The 23,922-nt window shown below is 44.4% G+C and overlaps 1 protein-coding gene across 1 annotated transcript in view; it reads left to right on the forward strand.

Annotated features, from left to right (window-relative positions):
- Positions 1–23,922, forward strand: part of LOC132590224 (acyl-CoA (8-3)-desaturase-like) — a 47,965-nt gene that overhangs the window by 7,410 nt on the left and 16,633 nt on the right. Inside the window, exons 2-5 of the mRNA XM_060263188.1 lie at positions 7,703–7,813; positions 19,434–19,631; positions 20,496–20,597; positions 20,732–20,860. Coding sequence (XP_060119171.1) covers positions 7,703–7,813; positions 19,434–19,631; positions 20,496–20,597; positions 20,732–20,860 — 540 coding nt within the window. The remainder of the gene's footprint in view (positions 1–7,702; positions 7,814–19,433; positions 19,632–20,495; positions 20,598–20,731; positions 20,861–23,922) is intronic.

Genomic DNA, 23,922 nt, shown 5'->3' on the forward strand with positions numbered 1-23,922 from the left:
AATCTAAGTAAATCCATACGTTCATTTAGTTTTGAGCCCATTTGAAATGGATAGCTGTCCCATTGTGTGTCTGTTTCTCTGTGTGTATACATTTAAGAATCGGAACAGTCTTAATGGCATGGTACACTTTCAGACTTGCTGCTTGAAATCAGTTTATAAATCATTTCACTGAGTAATCTCCACCTAAAAGGATCAGGTGGTAGGTGATGTGAAAGCCCTCTCATCTGAGACCCTGAAAAGTCACTGTCTGAAAAGACAGTACTGACCTTGATGGACAAAGGGTCTTCTTTCATATAAGGCAGGTTCATGTATGGGTAAGACAGCCCTGGTTTTTCAGCCTTCATTTCTAATGTTTACAGCCTTCATTTCAAACTTCTGATTTCTAACCACTATCATCTGCCTTCCCCCCTCCCCTTTTCATCCAGTTGTCATACTGTTTTGGAAACAGCTGATACAGTCTGATCCCTTAGTGATGTCCAGATGTTGTACCAGAAAAGTTGGTGCCTCATTAAAGAAGTGCAGTTTTTTTGTGTGTGTCAAGTCTTGACAATTGCTATGTCCCCTTCAAGCTTGCAGTTTGAAACCTTTGGGTAAATCTAGAATGGCTACTGCAGTCTGCTGCTGAAATGACATAGAATCACAGGATCAGAGTTAGAAGGAACTTCCAAGGTCATCTAGTCCAACCCCCTGCACAATGCAGGAACTTCACAAATCTCCCCCCCCCCCACACACACACATTCATCCCCAGTGACTCCTGTTCCATGCCCAAAGGATGGCAGAAACCTCCAGGATCTCTTGCCAAACTGGCCTGGAGAAAAATGGCTGATTGATCCCAAAGTGTCAATCAGCATTTCCCTGGGTGTGCAAGAAAGGGCCATGAGAACTAAGCACTGATGCAACTCTTCCTGCCCTCCTCATCTTGGAGTACATTTCTAAAAACAGATATAATTGTAAATGTCCCACCCTAGCATTTCCATACTTATTCCTCACTGTGTTTCTTCCTTTCTTTATTCCTGTGCTGATCATATGTGTGCTGCTGATACCGAAAGAGGGCTAGGAAGAGGCAACAAAAGACAAATCAAAATGAAGCATGGCATTAAATTCAACTAAAAAATCTCCTGTCTATGTTGTTAGTGCCAGTATGTATAAAGATGCTTGGGATTGCTCCACTCAAGGGCCTGGTAATACTTCTGTGTGGCCTAGATAGCAAGCTGACATTTTGTGTAGGTGAGAGAGGACTAAGAGACCATGGTTACTAGACAAGGTGAAAATGAGACATTTCTACACCTCTTTTTGGGGCGGAAATGGGAGGTTATGACACTTAAGCCTGCCTGAGAACTCTGATTTGGTAGATGCATTGCCTACAACACCTCTTTTACTAGAAAAGCCAGGAAATGACACGAAGCAGGACGCATGGCTATCACTCCAGTACAGAAAAGCTGGACTTCACATGGAATTAGAGGTGGATCTGTGAGAGGTTGGTTTCCCTTTCACATACTTGAATTGGGAAGGAAGGACTTTGAGAGGCATGCAGAAACATCTGTATAATGCAAATTTATTTACTTTTAAAAATACTATAAAGCCTTGCTTCCATCATGTTATTCTGGTTGTCTCAACTGTAGGAATACATCAGGGAAAGGTTGGCAGGCTTTAGTGGAAACAGTCCCATAGCATCTCTTAGTGGTCAGAAGAAATAATTGCAGCTTGGGTCCTTCCAGAGTCCTTTATGCTGAGTCTTGGAACCAGAAGAGTTGCAAGGTGATATGATTGTCACCTAAAAGGTTGCCATGTGGTGGATGGGATGAATATGTTGGATGACAGGACTCATACAAAAGGGTATAAACTCCAGCAAAGGGGGCTTTGTTTTAATTTAAGGTAGAACAGACTTGTACAAACTTATCCTGTGCATATCTGTCTCCATCCCAGTGCTTCCTATATGCAGGTATTTTCTTTATGAACATGGTGTGTACCATACTTTCCTTAGCCATTTTTCAATATCTGGCTGCGATGAATAAATTTCTTATTAACAACAACTGAAATCCCTGTGGGCATCATGTTCAAAAGAGCTAAAATGGGATATTTTTGTATTTCTGTATGCATTATTTATCTCACTAATTTAAACACATTATTCCAAAAAACTGCCTCCAGACATGAATGAACGAGTCCATATGTCTTTTACATCTCCAGATATATTTGATGTGGAAGATGTTGTTTTCTGTAATCTGTCTGGTGTCAAATACCACCAATATGTGAGTTGAATAAATTTTCCCTTACTGCTACATTCACTGAAACGTCCCTTGTGCTCTTAGGATTATTCCACTGGTTATCAGATAACTGTATTAGCAGGTCTTTTCCCCACCCCTCCTTGAACATGGGTGCTCCTTGTTCTGCCAGTATGCTGTAAATAGTAGCTTTTAGGCAACGCCATCTAGCCAAACATAATTGGAAGACCTCAAAAGTGTTAAATTACCTTGATATATTTATTTGCTCTTGCCTACTGTGTATGAAATGGCTGATTTGGAAATATGAAAAAAAAACCCTGAAGCCACATCCTTATGTTTTGTATTTCACCATCCTTTAAAAGGTCTATTATTCTGCTTTCCCCCCAAGTATCATTTCCCCCCCAGGCATCATTTCCCCCCAAGCATAAAAATTGTTTTATTGAAATGCCTCAGCAAAATTTGCATATCACAATACTGGCAAACATAAGGATGACTTAAGTTTTATATTTATCCCAATTTTTAGCTAATGTCCAAATCACATTTAGAGTTTGTTAGTTGCAATCCCCCCTCTCCAACCAGATCCAGCAACTTAATGGACAAAATAACCCCGCCTGCTCAGTGTCTCTTACTGTTTTGTTTTGTGGTAGGGTATGAGCTTTCATGAGTCAGTATTCACTTATTGTGTGAACCACTGCTCCCTTCCTCTTTATCCTACCACAAATTGTTAGCTTTTTGATTGCTACTGTACTCTTACTCTTTTCTACTGCTACAGTCAAAGGGCTACCCATCTTGTTTTGTTTTGATCTTCTTTAAACAACAGGATGCTGCAGTATGACAAGTTGCTTCCTAATATGGTTTTCTATTTGGAGCTGCCAGACTTCCTGTATTCCAAGTTTGTTGCGTTCTTAGTCTCCTTTTGATAGGGACTTCAGGGTACTTCAGTTCACTGAAGAGAAAGCATAATAGGAGGTTGGTGCCTGTAGAAAGTTTTAAATGGGCAAACCATTTCTCCCCATGACTCCAGGGTAAAAATTGCCCCCGATTCCTTGAGAGGGTTAATGATGAAATAGGTCTGTAAGATGAAGGCTTTTGCAAATCTTTCCCGTTCTTTGTTATCAGTACAATATTTGCAACAGCTCAGATATCCAGTATGTTTCTAAAATCCTGCATATTATTAAATAATTGACCAAATAGGGAGCCAAAATATGAGGACTAGTTTTATAAAACTCATTAGTAAACTCATCTGACCCTGGTGCCTGATTAGCTTTGACCTTTTGCATAATTTTCAATACTTCTAAAGTAGAAATGGGTTTATCCAAAACCTCTCATTCTACTGAAAGTCTAGGAATCCCTATACCTTTTAAAAATTTCTTTACAGAACCTTCTGGAGTATGTAGATTTTCATAATAGTGCTGAAATACCTCCAGAACTTCAGCAGTTTTGACAGTTATTACTCCTTGATCTGTTTGTAATACTATCCTGTTTCTTTGTTTAATCTTTAATATTATCCTGTTTCTTTGTTTAGCCTTTGTTTAAGTCCTTGCCAAAATCTTTCTAGAGTTATTTACATATTTAAACATAGTTTAAACAAAGATTTTGCAGCATTGAAAACATATTTCAACTTGCCATTTGCTGTATTCCACTGTATATCTTATTTAGATCTGGTCACTGTCTCTCTCCCCCCTCCCCTCCTCCCCCCCCCCCCGGTTTCAGTATAATATCATTTATTGACCTGATTCAAACAATTTCTTTTTAAAATAGTAGCTGGTTAAGGAAATCAAGTAACCTCTCATATAGATTTTCAACTTGATCAAAAATGTCCTGAAATTAACATCTTAAGTTTCATTAATTTGGGGAAAAAAAATTATTTCTGCCTTTGTCTTTTCAGCCAAATTGTTATTTTGGATCAGTAAATTGTTAATTCTCCACTCTCTTTTTAAAAATCCCATTTTGAATTGTAACCTCAAGAATTAGAGGTGGATGATCTGCATACATTGTTGCATCAACTGAGACTGATACTCGGGCTTTTTTTTAGCAGAAACACACAGGAATGCAGCTCCGGCTGGCTTGGTGTCAGGGGGTGTGGCCTAATATTCAAATGAGCCCCTGCTGGGCTTTTTCTACAAAAAGCCCTATGTAAAACAATGATACCCGGGGGTGTGGCCTAATGTCCAAATGAGTTCTTCTGGGCTTGTTCTCCAAACAAAGCCCTGCTGATACTCCTTAACATGACTGACTTGACAATAATGTAGTCTATTCTAGAATGGGAGCTATGTCTGTGGGCAGGGCTTTTTTGTAGAAAAAGCTCAGCAGGAACTCATTAGCATATTAGACCACACCACCTAATATTAGCCTGTTAACTCCATTAGCATATTAGGGCACACATTTATTGTAGTGACTGGGATCATTTTATTCTGAAGTTTCAACTTGTATGTTTAGGCCCTGGTGTGAGTCTTTGCAGAAGCCTAGTCCTCCGCTTGAATTACTGAGGCTGACAAGGCTACCTGTAGGCTATTAGCATACTGTTTAGGTTCCCTTGAATGATTCCTGTTAGCTGGGCTAGCTGGGGCTCCATGCAGCAGCTGAGCAGGAGGGGCCCAGCCAATTCAGATCATTTCCATCTGCCAAAGTTTAATTTGCATATGTCGAACTTTGGATTAGTTTAGTGGGATCAGGTGAATCTAATTATTGCCTATGGTTCCCAATAATGGTTAAAAGAAGGGAAGCTGTGCTTCCATTAGGCTTGTCTTTGGACCTCTGGCTGTATGCCAGAGAGTGCTGTTATTTTGTTTGGGAACCCTGGGGTTCCGCTGAACAGAATGGACTGCTGCTACATCTGGGGACTATTGCAAGCTGACCTACCTCATGGACTTTATTTTAAGAATTATACTGACAACTGGTGTTGCATCACCAAGGTAATTTAGATAAAGGAATTTTAATTTTTTTGCTGCAGTGTGTTTGGTAAGATCTTGTGCCTCAATAAGTCTTTGTTAACAACCTTTTGGAATTGATCTATTTCTCGGGGCTTTATAGAAGCTTTCTTCAGTAGCCTTGAACCCTACCATTAAAGAGTCTATTTCTGAGACTTCAGATCTGGGCAAAAGAACCTGTAATTTGTGTAATGTCCTAGAGGAAGCAGGCTGGGCTGGTTCACTGCTTCCTGGACTAAAACCAGTCTGGTGGCAGCATATCAATCTAAGTGTGTTTCTCCTATCAGGGCTCCAGTCCAGCCTCCCACCGGGAAGCCGGGGGAGAGCTGGAAGTTAACTGCAGGTAGGGCACTACACTCATTAGCATATTAGGCCACACCAGCTGAAATAATCAGGTGCAAGTGGAACTGGTAGTAGCTGGCTCCCACCCCTCACCTGCCATCCCTCCCTTCATGTGGAAGCTGCAGCTTCTCCCACTGTACTTTTAAAGGCACCCACATACCCCAGCAGCAGTCTTTCAAAAGACAATGCCCACCACTTAGGCTCCACAGAGGGGAAAGAAAGCGAAAGAAAGAGAGGGGATGGGAGCAATCAAGGAGCATCAACAAACTTGCCGAATCCCAGCCAGCAACAATCCTGCCACTGCGGCTCGGCCCTGTGAGCCCGGCTGGCCAACAGGGCATCGAGGGAGGCTGCAGCGCAGCTCAGCCCTTTGAACCCAGCCGGCCAGCAAGGCAACAGGAGGCCTCTGCACAAACATGGCTTGGCCCCCGGAGTCTGGCTGGCCAGCCAGGCACTGGGAGGCCTCCGTGCAAGCATGGCTTGGTCCCCCAAGTCAAACCACCCAGCAGGGTGTTGGGAAGCCACAGTGCAGTGTGGCTCAGCCCCATGAACCCAGCCGGCCAGTGGGGAGCTGGGAGACCTCCATGAAATGGGGCTAGGCTCCCTGAGCCCAGTCGTCCAGCCAGGCTTCAGGGAAGCTGCCAGAGCTGAGCCAGAATGCTGGCTAAGGCAGCCAGAATGCTGCCTGAGCCAGCCAGAACAGCATTCTGGTGTGTTCCAGCTCAAAAACAGCCCTGTCTGTGGGAATAGAAATTATACTCTTCTTAAGTGAGTACTTATATTTAAAAAGATCTAGCATATCCATGTCATCTAACCAATTTTTGAATTTCTTTGGTTTTTGAGAAGTGAGTCCTGAGCATGAGTCAAGATTATTTTCCAGAATCCTGTTCATATGGATTTCTCCGGAACAAGTTATGTCATACTAATCTCCTTTTCTGAGAAAGTTACTACCTTGCTCAATCAGGAATGTTGTAGACAGTTCATCTTGATTTCAGCAAGGCTTTGGATAAGGTTCTACATAATATTCTTGTTGAAAATTGGTAAAATGTGGGTTGGATCCTATTACTGTTACGTGGATCTGTAACTGGTTGATAGATCACACCCAAACAGTGCTCGTGAATGGTTCCTCATCCTTTTGGAGAGGAGCAACGAGTGGAGTAACTCAAGGATCTGTCCTGGGACCTGTTTTGTTTAATATCTTTATAAATGATTTAGATGAATGAATAGAAGGAATGCTCAGGGCTTTTTTGGTAGAAAAAGCCCAGCAGGAACTCAGTTGTATATTAGACCAGATCTCAATGTCACCATTGTTTCACACGGCTTTTTTGTAGAAAAAGCCCAGCAGGAACTCATTTACATGTTAGGCCACACCCCTTGACACCAACCCAGCTGGAACTGTGTTCCAATAATTATAGGTTGCAGAATTATAGGCTGAGGAAGACTTGTCTTGGCAGTAGTATGTGAAAAAAGGATCTAGGGATCTTAGTGGACTGTATGCTGAACATGAGTCAGCTGTGTGATGTGGTAGCTAAAAAGGCAAATGTGATTTTGGGCCGTATCAGGAGAAGTATAGTGTCTAGATCACCCAAATTGATGGTATCGCTTTACTCAGCTCTAGTTAGACCTCATCTAGAGTATTGTGTTCACTTTTGGGCACTACAATTTAAGAAGGATATAGACAAGCTGGAACATGTTCAGTGGAGGATGGTGAGGGGTCTAGAGACCAAGTCTTATGACGAAAGGCTGAAGGAGCTGGGTATGGTTAACCTGGAGAGGAGACGACTGAGAGGTGATATGAACACCATTTTCAAGTACTTGAAGGGTTGTCATATAGAAGATGGTGGGGAGTTGTTTTCTGTTGCCCCAGAAGTTTGGATCAGAACCAATGGGTTGAAATTAAATCGAAAGAGTTTTTGACTAAACATTAGGAAAAACTTCCTGACAATTAGAGCGCTTTCTCAGTGGAGCAGGCTTCCCCCATATTTTGGAATGTGAACCAAAAGGAGGAGGAAGACAGGAGATGATATAAGCAACTGACGAGATATTTCTAAATTAAAATGTCTCAGTACTCCAAGAAATGGAAGACGTTTTTAGAGTGGAGCAGCAATATCTGCATTTCCCCCCTCTGACCAATAGAGGGCCACTGTACACTATCTTTTGCTACATGGCTATTTACCATATTTCTCTGTGTTTTTTTTCTCTCCCCAGGATCCATTCACAGCCTTCCATCTGGACAAGACTGTAGTAAGAAAGTTCATGAAACCCTTGTTAATCGGGGAACTTGCAGAGGATCAGCCCAGCTTTGAGCTCGGCAAAAACGTGAGTCTTTGCTGAGAGAAGGACAGGAGAAAAGAAGTCTTTGTATTTTCGTATAGCATAGACCAAAAGTGAGTTTCGAGATAATGTAGTGGTGTGTGGGCGTTCCCTTCAAAACAGAAGGGTTTAAAATGTAGAGTTGGTATAGTCAAGGGGGAAAAAGACTAATAGCACAGGGGCAGAGAACATTTTATGCAAAATACTGGATTCCAGCAACTAGTCAATAGTTCACTAAAAGGTGGGAATGTTAAAGACAGTTTAGGAAAGCCAACAAATAATGCAACAAGATGGGACCCCCTTCATTAAATTTTGGGGGGAGAGGAAATGGGCAAGGTTCAGGCCTGCAGCCACGGGGGGAGGGGGGCTCACCCCCAACCCCCCTTGGACCTTTATGGCCCCTCCTTTCCCAGCCCCTGCTCTCTCCGCCACCACTTTTCTCCCTGCGGCTCTGGCGGCCCATCCCCGTCTGCATGGCACCTTCCCCTCCCTCCCTCCCACCCACTCACACACCCACCAACTGAGCAAAAGGGTAAAGAGTAAAGAGCGGGCTCTTGGGGCTCTTGCAAGATGCCCCCCTGTCCACGCCGATCACGTGAGCACTGAAGCCAGTGGTTCCTACTCTGGCTTTCTGGCATGATCAGCAAGTTCAGTGCTGGCTGCCCCGCGCTTAACTTGCTGATTGTGCCGGAAAGCCAGCATAAACACCACCGGCTTTGGCACGGCTTTTCTTGCCGATCACGTGATCAGGGGGGTGCCTTGCAAGAGCCCCAGGAGCCTGCTGTTTACGCATGGAGGGGGCCGGAGCTGCCAGAGCTGTGGGGAGAAAAGTGGTGGCTGAGAGAGTGGGGGTTGCCAGAGGGGGAGTCCCTCCATCCAAAAATTTTTTCCGTGCCCCCCCCCCCCCCCGCAATGAAATTTTCTGGCTACGGGTCTGGCAAGGTTAGGCCAGGGCAGCCAATCCCAAAGCAAATGTCCAGTATAATCTCTTAATTTTGAATAACGTTAGCAGATTTGCAAAAACATTTTAAAAAAGTGATAGAAAAATATGTTTAGGCTGGAGAGGAATAGTAGAAGCAGTGTACGGGGTGGGGGAGAAAAATCTTGCCTCAATGATCAACTAGGGAATGGTAAAGGAAGAAAGAGAGGCCAGAATCTTTTCCCCTGCCATGTGCAGAGCAGTGGTACTCCATTGACATCAGTGGTCTTAGGCTGGAGTAACTCTGCACAGGAGTGTATTGTTGCTTTTCTGTAAGGAGGGAATTTATTTCCCCCATGGAGGAGCAATTACATGAGCCCTCTGTGACAGTGGTATAGCTCAGACAGATAGAACTAAGTAACTGTATGAGCAGAGATCATTTGGATTCTGAGAGGAATGGTCAGAGTCTAGAAATTTATGTGCATACTGATGATGGGAGTTTTAACTGTGCCCTGTCAGTCATACCCTGAAACTCTTGTTGGTCTCTAAGATGCTACTGGACTTGAATCTAGCTGTTCTACTGTGGACCAGTACAGCTACCCTCTCGAACTGTGAATGCATTGTATGTGTCACCGCCTACTTGTGGGCAGTTCAGAAGTATGTTCTTGCTAGACAATCCAGAGCTGTGTTAGAGAAAGGCCTGGTGATATGGTACACTCCCTGGGGCTGCAGTGGCTAGATCTGCTGCCAGCAGCACTGCAGCTGTCTCATCCCCTGTACCTCATCCAGGCTGCACTGCTGAGCCACCATGCTTCCCCATAACAGCACTAAAAGAGTGGGGTTGGGAAGGGGCTCTTTGTCAAGAGGTTTTCTCAGAGATGATTTGGGTAAAATGAGTCATTAATTCCAGTTAGAAATCGCATTCTGATCATTCTACCGCATAAACATAATAATAATAATAATAAATTTTATTTGTATCCCGCCCTCCCCGCCTAGGCAGGCTCAGGACGGCTAACAATATTTCGTACATATACAATAATAAATAAAACATTAGATTTAACAATAAAAACTTTAAACATTATTTAAAAACCAGTTGATGGATTTAAAAATTCATAATTTGAATTGATCTGGCAGTAATGATGGCATTCTGACGCTAGTATCTGCCAGTTTAAACAAATTCCATGATGACATAGGTCCTTAAAACAGGACCGTGTTGGCGGGTCCTTAGTTAACAACAATTCAGCAGTCGATGTATGCTCGTTTAAAGAGGGCAGTCTTGCAGGCCCTGCGGAACTGATCAAGGTTCCGCAGGGCCCGCACCTCCTCAGGGAGCTGATTCCATAGGGCAGGGGCCGCGGTTGAAAAGGCCCGTGCTCTGGTATTCTGAAACTTGATCTCTTTCGTCCCAGGGATAGTCATTTTATTTTTTCCAGCTGACCTCAGTGCCCTCTGGGGTTCATATGGGGAGAGACAGTCCCTCAGGTAGGCTGGTCCTCGGCCATACAAGGCTTTAAAGGTAATGACCAACACTTTGTACTGGACCCGGTATGTAATTGGCAGCCAGTGCAGTCCACGCAGCCCTGGCCGTATGTGCTCCCATTTTGGAAGCCCCAACAGCAGTTTTCTGGATGTCAGGGGCATCTTCCCTTCTTGTTGTAGTCACCTTGGAAGACACTGTGATAGTGGATTGGTTTGTTAGTAAACTAAGCCCACAAGCATATCTGTGGAGCATGAGTTTCCAGTTATTGAAGGAACTGTAAGGAAGATTAGCATGCTATTCACATATGGGCAAATTGCACATTAAGAGTATTAGGTGACACAAATGGGAACTCTTAAGGACATGCAGGAGGTGGCTCATTTCTCCCTCCCTATTATTTCCTCTTTCCCTTTCCTGAAAGCCCCCATAAGCTGTCGTCTTTTCCTGCTTCCTTCTAGGGGTGCCAATCTGGAGATCTTTTGGAATCACATTGAATCTCCCAAGTATAGAGATCAGTTCCTCTTAGGGTTGCCAGCTTCAAGTTGGGAAATTTCTGGAGATTTGGGGGTGGAGCCTGAGGGCAAGGCCTGGGGAGGAAAGCAACCTCAACAGTGATAATGTGCCCTCCAAATCAGCCATTTTTTCCCAGGGGAACTGATCTCTGTCATTTGTAGAGTAGTTGTAATTCTCCAGTCCCTATCTGGAGTTCACCCACCTCTTGGAGGAAATGTCTGCTTTGGAGGGTGGAGTCTACGGCATTTAACCCTTCTGAGGTTCTTCCCCTTTTCAAACCACTTTTCTCAGGTTCCACTCCCCAAATATTCAGGTATTGCCTAACCTGGAGTTGGCAACCCTATTCCTTCCTACCCAACAGATGACCTACCTTTATCTGCTCATCTGTCTCCAAGTTTTCCTCTCCACCTCCCCCCCCCACCAAATCCTCTGCCTAGAAAAACTATTGTCCAGTTATGTGGTGCATTGTAAGGAACTCTAAAGGACTTGTGTGGTGGCACCTTCCTTTCCCGTATATCCCCTCCCCACACTATTTTCAGGTCTAGTTGAGTCATATAAGTTGGATGGTATTAAATCACCTGGAGGCTGCTTTTAGGGCTAGAGATGTCAGTCTCCACATGAGACCTGGAGATCTCCCAAAGTTACAACTGAACTCAAGATGAGAGATGTCTCTCTGGAGAAAATGACTCTATGGTGGACTCTATGGCATTATATTTGGCTGAGGTATCTCCCCTTCCCAAACCCTGTCCTCTTCAGACTCCACCATAAAATCTCCAGGAATTTCCCAGCCTGAAGTTGGCAACCCTAGCAAGGCTTGGCCCCTACTTTAAAGGCCAGAATAGACCTGGAAAGGACCCTGGCCCCTTTCCATATCTTTTACTTAAAGAAACTCAGCCTGGAATACTGTGGTTACCTAACAACAGCTACTGACAGAATCCATTGCTTAAAGGTACAGGCACTCCTTTTTTATTTTTGGGTTTTTAACCCCCCCCCCCCCAAATTTTTTTAAGATTTCAGATTTTTCCACAACCTGGGGCCCTTTTTAGGTTTGTAGAAAGATTTGTCTTGCCTGTTCACATCTTCAGTCACCAGATTTGGCAAGCTTTGCTATTGGAAGGGGGTTTTTTGATCAGGAACACACAGGAACACAGTTCCGGCTAGCTTGGCTTTAGGGGGTGTGGCCTAATATGCAAATGAGTTCCTGCTGGGCCTTTTCTACAGAAGAAGCCCTGGCTATTGGTATGTAGATGGGAGGACACATGACGATATACGAAGAAGGGAAAATCCCCTTTCTCCTCCCCTCCTTGGCTCCAGTTCTCCCTCTCACCAATTGGCTTTCCAAAAAATTTTTCCGTGCCCCCCCCCCCCCCCCCGCAATGAAATTTTCTGGCTACGGGTCTGGCAAGGTTAGGCCAGGGCAGCCAATCCCAAAGCAAATGTCCAGTATAATCTCTTAATTTTGAATAACGTTAGCAGATTTGCAAAAACATTTTAAAAAAGTGATAGAAAAATATGTTTAGGCTGGAGAGGAATAGTAGAAGCAGTGTACGGGGTGGGGGAGAAAAATCTTGCCTCAATGATCAACTAGGGAATGGTAAAGGAAGAAAGAGAGGCCAGAATCTTTTCCCCTGCCATGTGCAGAGCAGTGGTACTCCATTGACATCAGTGGTCTTAGGCTGGAGTAACTCTGCACAGGAGTGTATTGTTGCTTTTCTGTAAGGAGGGAATTTATTTCCCCCATGGAGGAGCAATTACATGAGCCCTCTGTGACAGTGGTATAGCTCAGACAGATAGAACTAAGTAACTGTATGAGCAGAGATCATTTGGATTCTGAGAGGAATGGTCAGAGTCTAGAAATTTATGTGCATACTGATGATGGGAGTTTTAACTGTGCCCTGTCAGTCATACCCTGAAACTCTTGTTGGTCTCTAAGATGCTACTGGACTTGAATCTAGCTGTTCTACTGTGGACCAGTACAGCTACCCTCTCGAACTGTGAATGCATTGTATGTGTCACCGCCTACTTGTGGGCAGTTCAGAAGTATGTTCTTGCTAGACAATCCAGAGCTGTGTTAGAGAAAGGCCTGGTGATATGGTACACTCCCTGGGGCTGCAGTGGCTAGATCTGCTGCCAGCAGCACTGCAGCTGTCTCATCCCCTGTACCTCATCCAGGCTGCACTGCTGAGCCACCATGCTTCCCCATAACAGCACTAAAAGAGTGGGGTTGGGAAGGGGCTCTTTGTCAAGAGGTTTTCTCAGAGATGATTTGGGTAAAATGAGTCATTAATTCCAGTTAGAAATCGCATTCTGATCATTCTACCGCATAAACATAATAATAATAATAATAAATTTTATTTGTATCCCGCCCTCCCCGCCTAGGCAGGCTCAGGACGGCTAACAATATTTCGTACATATACAATAATAAATAAAACATTAGATTTAACAATAAAAACTTTAAACATTATTTAAAAACCAGTTGATGGATTTAAAAATTCATAATTTGAATTGATCTGGCAGTAATGATGGCATTCTGACGCTAGTATCTGCCAGTTTAAACAAATTCCATGATGACATAGGTCCTTAAAACAGGACCGTGTTGGCGGGTCCTTAGTTAACAACAATTCAGCAGTCGATGTATGCTCGTTTAAAGAGGGCAGTCTTGCAGGCCCTGCGGAACTGATCAAGGTTCCGCAGGGCCCGCACCTCCTCAGGGAGCTGATTCCATAGGGCAGGGGCCGCGGTTGAAAAGGCCCGTGCTCTGGTATTCTGAAACTTGATCTCTTTCGTCCCAGGGATAGTCATTTTATTTTTTCCAGCTGACCTCAGTGCCCTCTGGGGTTCATATGGGGAGAGACAGTCCCTCAGGTAGGCTGGTCCTCGGCCATACAAGGCTTTAAAGGTAATGACCAACACTTTGTACTGGACCCGGTATGTAATTGGCAGCCAGTGCAGTCCACGCAGCCCTGGCCGTATGTGCTCCCATTTTGGAAGCCCCAACAGCAGTTTTCTGGATGTCAGGGGCATCTTCCCTTCTTGTTGTAGTCACCTTGGAAGACACTGTGATAGTGGATTGGTTTGTTAGTAAACTAAGCCCACAAGCATATCTGTGGAGCATGAGTTTCCAGTTATTGAAGGAACTGTAAGGAAGATTAGCATGCTATTCACATATGGGCAAATTGCACATTAAGAGTATTAGGTGACACAAATGGGAACTCTTAAGGACATGCAGGAGGTGGCTCATTTCTCCCTCCCTATTATTTCCTCTTTCCCTTTCCTGAAAGCCCCCATAAGCTGTCGTCTTTTCCTGCTTCCTTCTAGGGGTGCCAATCTGGAGATCTTTTGGAATCACATTGAATCTCCCAAGTATAGAGATCAGTTCCTCTTAGGGTTGCCAGCTTCAAGTTGGGAAATTTCTGGAGATTTGGGGGTGGAGCCTGAGGGCAAGGCCTGGGGAGGAAAGCAACCTCAACAGTGATAATGTGCCCTCCAAATCAGCCATTTTTTCCCAGGGGAACTGATCTCTGTCATTTGTAGAGTAGTTGTAATTCTCCAGTCCCTATCTGGAGTTCACCCACCTCTTGGAGGAAATGTCTGCTTTGGAGGGTGGAGTCTACGGCATTTAACCCTTCTGAGGTTCTTCCCCTTTTCAAACCACTTTTCTCAGGTTCCACTCCCCAAATATTCAGGTATTGCCTAACCTGGAGTTGGCAACCCTATTCCTTCCTACCCAACAGATGACCTACCTTTATCTGCTCATCTGTCTCCAAGTTTTCCTCTCCACCTCCCCCCCCCACCAAATCCTCTGCCTAGAAAAACTATTGTCCAGTTATGTGGTGCATTGTAAGGAACTCTAAAGGACTTGTGTGGTGGCACCTTCCTTTCCCGTATATCCCCTCCCCACACTATTTTCAGGTCTAGTTGAGTCATATAAGTTGGATGGTATTAAATCACCTGGAGGCTGCTTTTAGGGCTAGAGATGTCAGTCTCCACATGAGACCTGGAGATCTCCCAAAGTTACAACTGAACTCAAGATGAGAGATGTCTCTCTGGAGAAAATGACTCTATGGTGGACTCTATGGCATTATATTTGGCTGAGGTATCTCCCCTTCCCAAACCCTGTCCTCTTCAGACTCCACCATAAAATCTCCAGGAATTTCCCAGCCTGAAGTTGGCAACCCTAGCAAGGCTTGGCCCCTACTTTAAAGGCCAGAATAGACCTGGAAAGGACCCTGGCCCCTTTCCATATCTTTTACTTAAAGAAACTCAGCCTGGAATACTGTGGTTACCTAACAACAGCTACTGACAGAATCCATTGCTTAAAGGTACAGGCACTCCTTTTTTATTTTTGGGTTTTTAACCCCCCCCCCCCAAATTTTTTTAAGATTTCAGATTTTTCCACAACCTGGGGCCCTTTTTAGGTTTGTAGAAAGATTTGTCTTGCCTGTTCACATCTTCAGTCACCAGATTTGGCAAGCTTTGCTATTGGAAGGGGGTTTTTTGATCAGGAACACACAGGAACACAGTTCCGGCTAGCTTGGCTTTAGGGGGTGTGGCCTAATATGCAAATGAGTTCCTGCTGGGCCTTTTCTACAGAAGAAGCCCTGGCTATTGGTATGTAGATGGGAGGACACATGACGATATACGAAGAAGGGAAAATCCCCTTTCTCCTCCCCTCCTTGGCTCCAGTTCTCCCTCTCACCAATTGGCTTTCCAAAAAATTTTTCCGTGCCCCCCCCCCCCCCCCCCGCAATGAAATTTTCTGGCTACGGGTCTGGCAAGGTTAGGCCAGGGCAGCCAATCCCAAAGCAAATGTCCAGTATAATCTCTTAATTTTGAATAACGTTAGCAGATTTGCAAAAACATTTTAAAAAAGTGATAGAAAAATATGTTTAGGCTGGAGAGGAATAGTAGAAGCAGTGTACGGGGTGGGGGAGAAAAATCTTGCCTCAATGATCAACTAGGGAATGGTAAAGGAAGAAAGAGAGGCCAGAATCTTTTCCCCTGCCATGTGCAGAGCAGTGGTACTCCATTGACATCAGTGGTCTTAGGCTGGAGTAACTCTGCACAGGAGTGTATTGTTGCTTTTCTGTAAGGAGGGAATTTATTTCCCCCATGGAGGAGCAATTACATGAGCCCTCTGTGACAGTGGTATAGCTCAGACAGATAGAACTAAGTAACTGTATGAGCAGAGATCATTTGGATTCTGAGAGGAATGGTCAGAGTCTAGAAATTTATGTGCATACTGATGATGGGAGTTTTAACTGTGCCCTGTCAGTCATACCCTGAAACTCTTGTTGGTCTCTAAGATGCTACTGGACTTGAATCTAGCTGTTCTACTGTGGACCAGTACAGCTACCCTCTCGAACTGTGAATGCATTGTATGTGTCACCGCCTACTTGTGGGCAGTTCAGAAGTATGTTCTTGCTAGACAATCCAGAGCTGTGTTAGAGAAAGGCCTGGTGATATGGTACACTCCCTGGGGCTGCAGTGGCTAGATCTGCTGCCAGCAGCACTGCAGCTGTCTCATCCCCTGTACCTCATCCAGGCTGCACTGCTGAGCCACCATGCTTCCCCATAACAGCACTAAAAGAGTGGGGTTGGGAAGGGGCTCTTTGTCAAGAGGTTTTCTCAGAGATGATTTGGGTAAAATGAGTCATTAATTCCAGTTAGAAATCGCATTCTGATCATTCTACCGCATAAACATAATAATAATAATAATAAATTTTATTTGTATCCCGCCCTCCCCGCCTAGGCAGGCTCAGGACGGCTAACAATATTTCGTACATATACAATAATAAATAAAACATTAGATTTAACAATAAAAACTTTAAACATTATTTAAAAACCAGTTGATGGATTTAAAAATTCATAATTTGAATTGATCTGGCAGTAATGATGGCATTCTGACGCTAGTATCTGCCAGTTTAAACAAATTCCATGATGACATAGGTCCTTAAAACAGGACCGTGTTGGCGGGTCCTTAGTTAACAACAATTCAGCAGTCGATGTATGCTCGTTTAAAGAGGGCAGTCTTGCAGGCCCTGCGGAACTGATCAAGGTTCCGCAGGGCCCGCACCTCCTCAGGGAGCTGATTCCATAGGGCAGGGGCCGCGGTTGAAAAGGCCCGTGCTCTGGTATTCTGAAACTTGATCTCTTTCGTCCCAGGGATAGTCATTTTATTTTTTCCAGCTGACCTCAGTGCCCTCTGGGGTTCATATGGGGAGAGACAGTCCCTCAGGTAGGCTGGTCCTCGGCCATACAAGGCTTTAAAGGTAATGACCAACACTTTGTACTGGACCCGGTATGTAATTGGCAGCCAGTGCAGTCCACGCAGCCCTGGCCGTATGTGCTCCCATTTTGGAAGCCCCAACAGCAGTTTTCTGGATGTCAGGGGCATCTTCCCTTCTTGTTGTAGTCACCTTGGAAGACACTGTGATAGTGGATTGGTTTGTTAGTAAACTAAGCCCACAAGCATATCTGTGGAGCATGAGTTTCCAGTTATTGAAGGAACTGTAAGGAAGATTAGCATGCTATTCACATATGGGCAAATTGCACATTAAGAGTATTAGGTGACACAAATGGGAACTCTTAAGGACATGCAGGAGGTGGCTCATTTCTCCCTCCCTATTATTTCCTCTTTCCCTTTCCTGAAAGCCCCCATAAGCTGTCGTCTTTTCCTGCTTCCTTCTAGGGGTGCCAATCTGGAGATCTTTTGGAATCACATTGAATCTCCCAAGTATAGAGATCAGTTCCTCTTAGGGTTGCCAGCTTCAAGTTGGGAAATTTCTGGAGATTTGGGGGTGGAGCCTGAGGGCAAGGCCTGGGGAGGAAAGCAACCTCAACAGTGATAATGTGCCCTCCAAATCAGCCATTTTTTCCCAGGGGAACTGATCTCTGTCATTTGTAGAGTAGTTGTAATTCTCCAGTCCCTATCTGGAGTTCACCCACCTCTTGGAGGAAATGTCTGCTTTGGAGGGTGGAGTCTACGGCATTTAACCCTTCTGAGGTTCTTCCCCTTTTCAAACCACTTTTCTCAGGTTCCACTCCCCAAATATTCAGGTATTGCCTAACCTGGAGTTGGCAACCCTATTCCTTCCTACCCAACAGATGACCTACCTTTATCTGCTCATCTGTCTCCAAGTTTTCCTCTCCACCTCCCCCCCCCACCAAATCCTCTGCCTAGAAAAACTATTGTCCAGTTATGTGGTGCATTGTAAGGAACTCTAAAGGACTTGTGTGGTGGCACCTTCCTTTCCCGTATATCCCCTCCCCACACTATTTTCAGGTCTAGTTGAGTCATATAAGTTGGATGGTATTAAATCACCTGGAGGCTGCTTTTAGGGCTAGAGATGTCAGTCTCCACATGAGACCTGGAGATCTCCCAAAGTTACAACTGAACTCAAGATGAGAGATGTCTCTCTGGAGAAAATGACTCTATGGTGGACTCTATGGCATTATATTTGGCTGAGGTATCTCCCCTTCCCAAACCCTGTCCTCTTCAGACTCCACCATAAAATCTCCAGGAATTTCCCAGCCTGAAGTTGGCAACCCTAGCAAGGCTTGGCCCCTACTTTAAAGGCCAGAATAGACCTGGAAAGGACCCTGGCCCCTTTCCATATCTTTTACTTAAAGAAACTCAGCCTGGAATACTGTGGTTACCTAACAACAGCTACTGACAGAATCCATTGCTTAAAGGTACAGGCACTCCTTTTTTATTTTTGGGTTTTTAACCCCCCCCCCCAAATTTTTTTAAGATTTCAGATTTTTCCACAACCTGGGGCCCTTTTTAGGTTTGTAGAAAGATTTGTCTTGCCTGTTCACATCTTCAGTCACCAGATTTGGCAAGCTTTGCTATTGGAAGGGGGTTTTTTGATCAGGAACACACAGGAACACAGTTCCGGCTAGCTTGGCTTTAGGGGGTGTGGCCTAATATGCAAATGAGTTCCTGCTGGGCCTTTTCTACAGAAGAAGCCCTGGCTATTGGTATGTAGATGGGAGGACACATGACGATATACGAAGAAGGGAAAATCCCCTTTCTCCTCCCCTCCTTGGCTCCAGTTCTCCCTCTCACCAATTGGCTTTCCTTTCCTTGAAACCTCCACTTCTTATTGCCCCACCATCTGTATCTCTCTCACCCTTCTAGATTATGTTCGCTATTAGCTCCCCACCCCTTACCTCATTTGGCTTAAACACGTGGCCACTGCTAGTGTATGTATGCTATTTGGAGTTCTCATTGAAACACCGCACTGCTTTGGCTGCTCTCATTGTGGTATTTGAAGCAGGCCAACTTTGAGCTCTTAGCTGTAGAGATGCTTGCCATCTTTTCCATTGCACTGCTCCCCCACCTTTGGATAAGTAGCCCTGTCTCATTTGAATTCCATGTATACCTGGACCACATCATTTTATCAAATGCTCCGCAGTGTTTCTGTAGGAAAAATAGTGACACACATATGAAAACATAGCTAACACTGCAGTGGCATTTTAAAGACCTTTTTATTGGAGCCATATATCTGTTTTTAGTGAATGCTAAGTATAATAAAATTCTGATAATAGGTTCCATTTAGTTTTCACTTAATTTCATAGGTTAGCCTCATTTGGGGAAATCATAATTTTTATATAAAGCTCAAGAGTGATAGAGGGAGAGCAGCTAAATTAACTTGAGTTCCTAAAAGGTTTCCTTAAAAGCGGAGGAAATTATAATGTTGTGTTCTCCACAGAAACTGCTCATAGAGGATTTCCGTCAGCTCCGTGCTACTGTTGAGAAGATGGGACTCTTGAACCCCAACCGCATGTTTTTCTTCCTATACCTCATTCACATCTTGCTGCTGGATGTGGCTGCTTGGCTCAATCTGTGGTACTTTGGGCCATCCTTGGTGCCTTTTCTCATCTCTGGATTGCTGCTTGGCACTGTCCAGGTAATCTACTGGATCTTACAGAACATGAACAAGTCATGCAATCACTGCAGGGCTGTATCGGTGCTCTTAAATTAGGAATTCTCTGTCTCAGAGTTATAGGTCACACCAGCAGATCCAGGTATGTCTAAGCCTTTATGAAGAAGAAGAAGATGAAGATATTGGATTTATATCCCGCCCTCCACTCCGAAGAGTCTCAGAGCAGCTCACAATCTCCTTTACCTTCCTCCCCCACAACAAACACCCTGTGAGGTGGGTGGGGCTGGAGAGGGCTCTCACAGCAGCTGCCCTTTCAAGGACAACCTCTGCCAGAGCTATGGCTGACCCAAGGCTATTCCAGCAGCTGCAAGTGGAGGAGTGGGGAATCAAACCCGGTTCTCCCAGATAAGAGTCCGCACACTTAACCACTACACCAAACTTGCTCTTCTTGAAAAGAAGTCTCTTTTCTTCCTTGTTTCTACTCTTTCTTTTCTGCTGTATCCCTGCCTGTTGCTTTTGCTCTTCCAGATATGCTGCCTCCAGCCACCCAAAGATTTCCTGGTATCTGAAACAGTGCTATCCATTGTCCTTCACTTCCTCTTATTTTAGGAGCTCCCTTCCAACATGCCTTCATGGAGCCGTCTCTTCTTTTCCTTCACATATTCCCACTTCCTCTGTGTAGCTTTGGCCTAACTTCCAGTCCACACACTGAAATCTGTATACAGATGACTGCACCTATTCCTGTTCATTCAATTTCCCTGGACTCTCCCATTGCCAGGATTTAGCTCTACAGCTGTTGGGGTAGGGATCTGTCCTTTGTGGCATGGCATTGGTGACTTTGTCTTGGTACTAATAAGAATAAACAACAGTAATAATTCTCTATTTCAGGCCCAAGCTGGTTGGCTGCAGCATGATTTGGGACACCTTTCAGTCTTCGGCAAGTCCAGATGGAACCACTGGGTCCACAAATTTGTGATTGGACATCTGAAAGTGAGTGTCAGTGTAAGGATTGCCCCTTGGCATTTCACTGGATCTAAAATAGCAGTTGGGATGCTTGGGTTGAGACATCACTTTGTTTAGACCAGGATTTCCAATTAGATCTTCTCATCTTGGTCCATCTGCAGGGGGCACCAGCCAGCTGGTGGAATCATTGGCATTTCCAGCACCATGCTAAGCCTAACTGCTTCCGCAAGGACCCAGACCTCAATATGCATCCTTTGTTTTTTGCATTGGGAAAGAAACTCTCTGTGGAGGTGAGTCTTATAGAACTTTGGATAATCGTACAGTTGTTTACATTGGAGTGGAGACTGCGTCTTTAGTATTGGGGAAAGGATTGCTATGTAGATCTCTTGCTCAGATTGAGATGGGGGGCACTTAGAGTGAAGGACTGCAAGGCTTTTGTAGGTGTCCCACAGCCAAGAAGAAACATTTATGTTAGAAGAGTTACATGCTTGTCCTGGCATTATATTGTTTCGGCAGCCAGGTGAATTTGGAGAATTTAACAGATTTATGACCAGATTCAAAATGTGTTTACTCATAAAGTCTGCTAGATGGATTTACTTTTTGGTATATGTTTGAAATAATATTATCAGGACAGTTCTTCTCATAATGATTTGTATTAGTCTAAATAATTACACCCCCCCCCCCCCAGTAAAAGAGCAACCAAACTGTCAGCTGTTCAAAACTGAACCCAAAGCACATGTCTATTCTCTGTTGCATCCTGGTTTCTGCTGTAAAAGGCTATTGCGAGATAAAAGGTAAATATAAATAGCTGCTTGCCTTGTTTAAGGTATTTTTAAAAGCTTTTAAGTTGTAGCTATCATGGAAGGAAAGGCTGTTAACATTCAGATTATAGGACCGCAGCATCAGTCTCTGCTGTTTTGTCTTAAATGGCTCATTATGTATTCTATCCATTCACTCTCTACCTATTAAAAATCCAAAGTATTTTAAAGCAGTGTTGAGTTCTTTCAGTGAGTTAATTAGTTAGACATGAAAGGAAGCATGTAGACTGGCTCACAGTAACTTCTTTCAGCCTCTGTTGCTTTGATTACCTTGGGTGGAAGAATGGGGCTTGGAAGTATTTCAAAAGACTTGCTTTGTCTGAGGCATTCCTTTCATCTATTGAACCAGTTTGCTTTCCAGAGAAGGAAAGTTGGTGGGGAAACCATGGCAATTTCTAGTCATGGCCTGGTTTCCTAGTCAGTCTCCAACTCACTATAAAATAACAGCAACTGAGGTAACATGGGATGTCTCACTTTGGTTTTCTGCCCCTGAATAAAATCACAGAGGCCTTAACTCCCTCATGTTTTCTCAAAGCTGCGTCACACATGGCAGGGGTGGGTTAAGCTGCCTCCTGTGCTGTTATCCTAATCTCAGTGATCTCATGGAGCCAGTGCTGGTCTCATTGGGGCAGAGATACATTCATCCATATCTGTGTTTCCCCACTGAGGCAAATAGCGGCTCCCTGGGACCATTTTAGATCAAGAAAATAGCATGAGGGGGGAGGTTTAAAACCTTCCTCCTCGCATGGTGCTCCCTGATTGAAACGGGGTCCTTGTGAAATTGGGTAGCTGTAGCTTTATGTGGCAGCTATATTTGTAAAAATGCTGCCCAGTGTCATGGCTGCCTAGTGTCTCTTCTGGTTTGGCCCTGTCTGCTATGTGTTTTTGGCCTGGAGTTGTGTCAGTCTTTCTTTTGCAATTTAAGCTTGCTCTTTCCTAGGTACGGAGGCAAAGAGCTTATCTCGTCCCTTTAGAAAACTCACCGTTTCATTTCTTTTTTTGATTTGGCACTTGTAGGCTCTGTATATGTTGCATATACTCATCACAACTCGCAATTCAGTTTCAAAGGGCTGCTTGGTGATCTAAACGGATGCATAAAGCAGCAGAGCTGATGACTATTTCTCATGTCTCAGAGCCGGCATGGTATCATGGTTAGAATTTCAAAGTAGACCTGGGGAGATCCAGATTTGAATCCCCGTAGAAATTCACTGGGTGGCCTTGGGCCTGTCATTCTCTTTCAGACCGATCTGCTGCACAGGGTTGTTGTGAGGGCAAAACAGAGGAGAGGAGAACGGTTTTAGAAGCTGTTCTGGGTCCCCAGTGGGGAGAAAAACAGGATATAAACATCTGCATAAATAAATGCCTTTCGGTGGTCAGTATTCCTCATCCATTGCATTTAGAGATCTGCTTATGTATTTAGTCTAGTGCCATATCTTATTAACTGGTAAAGCATATTTTCGTGTTGGAGCTCTTGGCATTCTTGTGCTTCTTAAGCTTGTGCCATAACTTCGGTAGTTTTTCAGAATAAGCTTTTACTAGTTAGGTGTTTCTGCTGCCCTCTGCTTGGGGACAACCATTAGTGCACTGCAATTTTTAGCATTTTGTAGAGCCCTTGTTGGATTTCCCTCACCTGGATGGTCCAAGCTAGATTGATCAGATCTAGGGAGCTAAGCAGGATTGGCCCTGGTCAGTATTTGGAAAGGAGACCGCCAGGGAAGACCAGGGTTGCTATGCAGAGGCAGGCAATGGCCTTGAAAACATCTCTCGCCCTGAAAACCCTATGATGGGGTTGCCATAAGTTGGTTGTGACTTGATGGCGCTTTCCACCACCACTTGCTGACTTTGGAAAATAAAAATTCATAGGGAGATAGTACCTTCCGCTTGAACACAAAAGTGAAAGCAAGAAGAAGATGATATTGGATTTATATCCCGCCCTCCACTCCGAAGAGTCTCAGAGCGGCTCACAATCTCCTTTACCTTCCTCCCCCACAACAGACACCCTGTGAGGTTGGTGGGGCTGGAGAGGGCTCTCACAGCAGCTGCCCTTTCAAGGACAACCTCTGCCAGAGCTATGGCTGACCCAAGGCCATGCTAGCAGGTGCAAGTGGAGGAGTGGGGAATCAAACCCGGTTCTCCCAGATAAGAGTCCACGCATTTAACCACTACACCAAAGTGTTCTGGACTCACTTTCTCTTATTTGTAGTGATCTGTAATTTACAACAAACTGAGAATTGTTTTGTTGACTGTTGGCACACTACAAGCATCTGAAAGAATCGGGGTCCAGGTACCATCATTACATTGGGAAGGGGGGCGGGGTGGCAGTGGGAAATTATAAGCTTCCTATCCTAAGGATCAGTTGCTTGAGAGTTTGGAGTGTAAAGGTCTTCAATAAAGCAAAATATTAAAATTCTCCGCGCCCAGTACAAATTTGTAACATTCACCTTGTCCCCAATCCTGTCTCATATACATAGTCTTGTGAATCATGGATCACCTCTCCCCCCTGTGTTTTCTATCTGGAAGAACCCTGGTTGACT

This window comes from Heteronotia binoei, chromosome 21 (genome assembly GCF_032191835.1).
Source record: "Heteronotia binoei isolate CCM8104 ecotype False Entrance Well chromosome 21, APGP_CSIRO_Hbin_v1, whole genome shotgun sequence".
NCBI lineage: Eukaryota > Metazoa > Chordata > Lepidosauria > Squamata > Gekkonidae > Heteronotia > Heteronotia binoei.